The sequence below is a fragment of the Orycteropus afer genome, unplaced genomic scaffold (assembly GCF_000298275.1).
Source record: "Orycteropus afer afer isolate SDZICR_OR568_19922 unplaced genomic scaffold, OryAfe1.0 scaffold15419, whole genome shotgun sequence".
Lineage (NCBI taxonomy): Eukaryota > Metazoa > Chordata > Mammalia > Tubulidentata > Orycteropodidae > Orycteropus > Orycteropus afer.
This window is the reverse complement of record NW_006937006.1, coordinates 1,620-2,677: the sequence shown is the minus strand read 5'-3', so window position 1 is coordinate 2,677 and position 1,058 is coordinate 1,620. Positions and strand designations below refer to the sequence as shown.

Sequence of the window (1,058 nt, the reverse complement as noted above, 5' to 3'; positions counted from 1 at the left end):
AGCCTTGCATCAGTGACTCATGGGCTCCATCATGGACAGGCTTGGTTCCACTCTCCTGCTGCTGACGCTCCCTTCCTGTGAGTGCCCTGGTCATGGATCACACAGGGATCAGAAGAGTCCTGTCATTGTTTTAGCAGCATCACCTTCCTCTTGTGATTTCTCCACAGGGGTTCTGTCCCAGGTCACCCTGGAGGAGTCCGGTCCTGAGCTGCTGAAACCCACCCAGACCCTGTCGCTGACCTGCACCTTCTCGGGGTTCTCACTGAGCACTAGTGGTATGAGAGTCAGCTGGATCCGTCAGCCTCCAGGGAAGGACCTGGAGTGGCTGGCACTCTTATTTTGGGATGATGATAAACGTTACAACCCATCTCTGAAGAGCCGGCTCACAATCTCCAAAGACACCTCCAAAAACCAAGTGTTTGTAACTCTGAACAACACGGGCCCTGCAGACACAGCCATGTATTACTGTGCAAGAGCAGCACAGAGACACAGCCCAGGGGACCTTCTGTACAAGAACCTGGGCTGACTCTCAGCTGTGCTCCGATCTCTGCAGGAGAGAGTGTGGTGCAGAAAGCATTTCCTGCCAGGCCTTGGGGTTCTGCTCCCCGGAGACTTGGGTCCTTTTTTCCTCAACGGAGGGGACACATTTCTCCTGTCAGTGCTGAACACAAGGGCAACAGAGTGCTCTTTTTTCCACAATGTCTCAAGAAAGAGGTTTCAGTTTCCTATGTCAGATGACATGTGGCCTGTTATTGGCAGTCAGATCTCTCACAGGGGACGAATGCAGACAATAAATTTATATGACTTTATTGAAATGCTTCATACAACTTTAGAGATGCTTAGGAAATAAAAGTATAAAAACATACAAAACCATAAATATCAGTCTGTCCTGTAGCAAGAAAAATATAACCCAATAGGTGATGCACTTAAATAACTTATTGAAATGATAGTGAATGTGTTATAATTATGGTGCCTCTCACAGTAGTAGAGCTGTAAATGAATTTTCTGGGCTTTTATGTGAGAGTGGTAAGTCATAGGGCCAGGAGGATTATGTACCC

At 47.7% G+C, this 1,058-nt stretch overlaps 1 gene segment (V, D, J or C); it reads left to right on the top strand.

The window, feature by feature from the left end:
• The first annotated feature begins 31 nt into the window (after positions 1 to 31).
• LOC103213607 lies at positions 32 to 526 on the top strand. The segment is given in 2 exon segments: positions 32 to 77; positions 168 to 526. Coding segments are annotated over 2 exon segments (405 nt in total).
• The last annotated feature ends 532 nt before the right edge of the window (positions 527 to 1,058 follow it).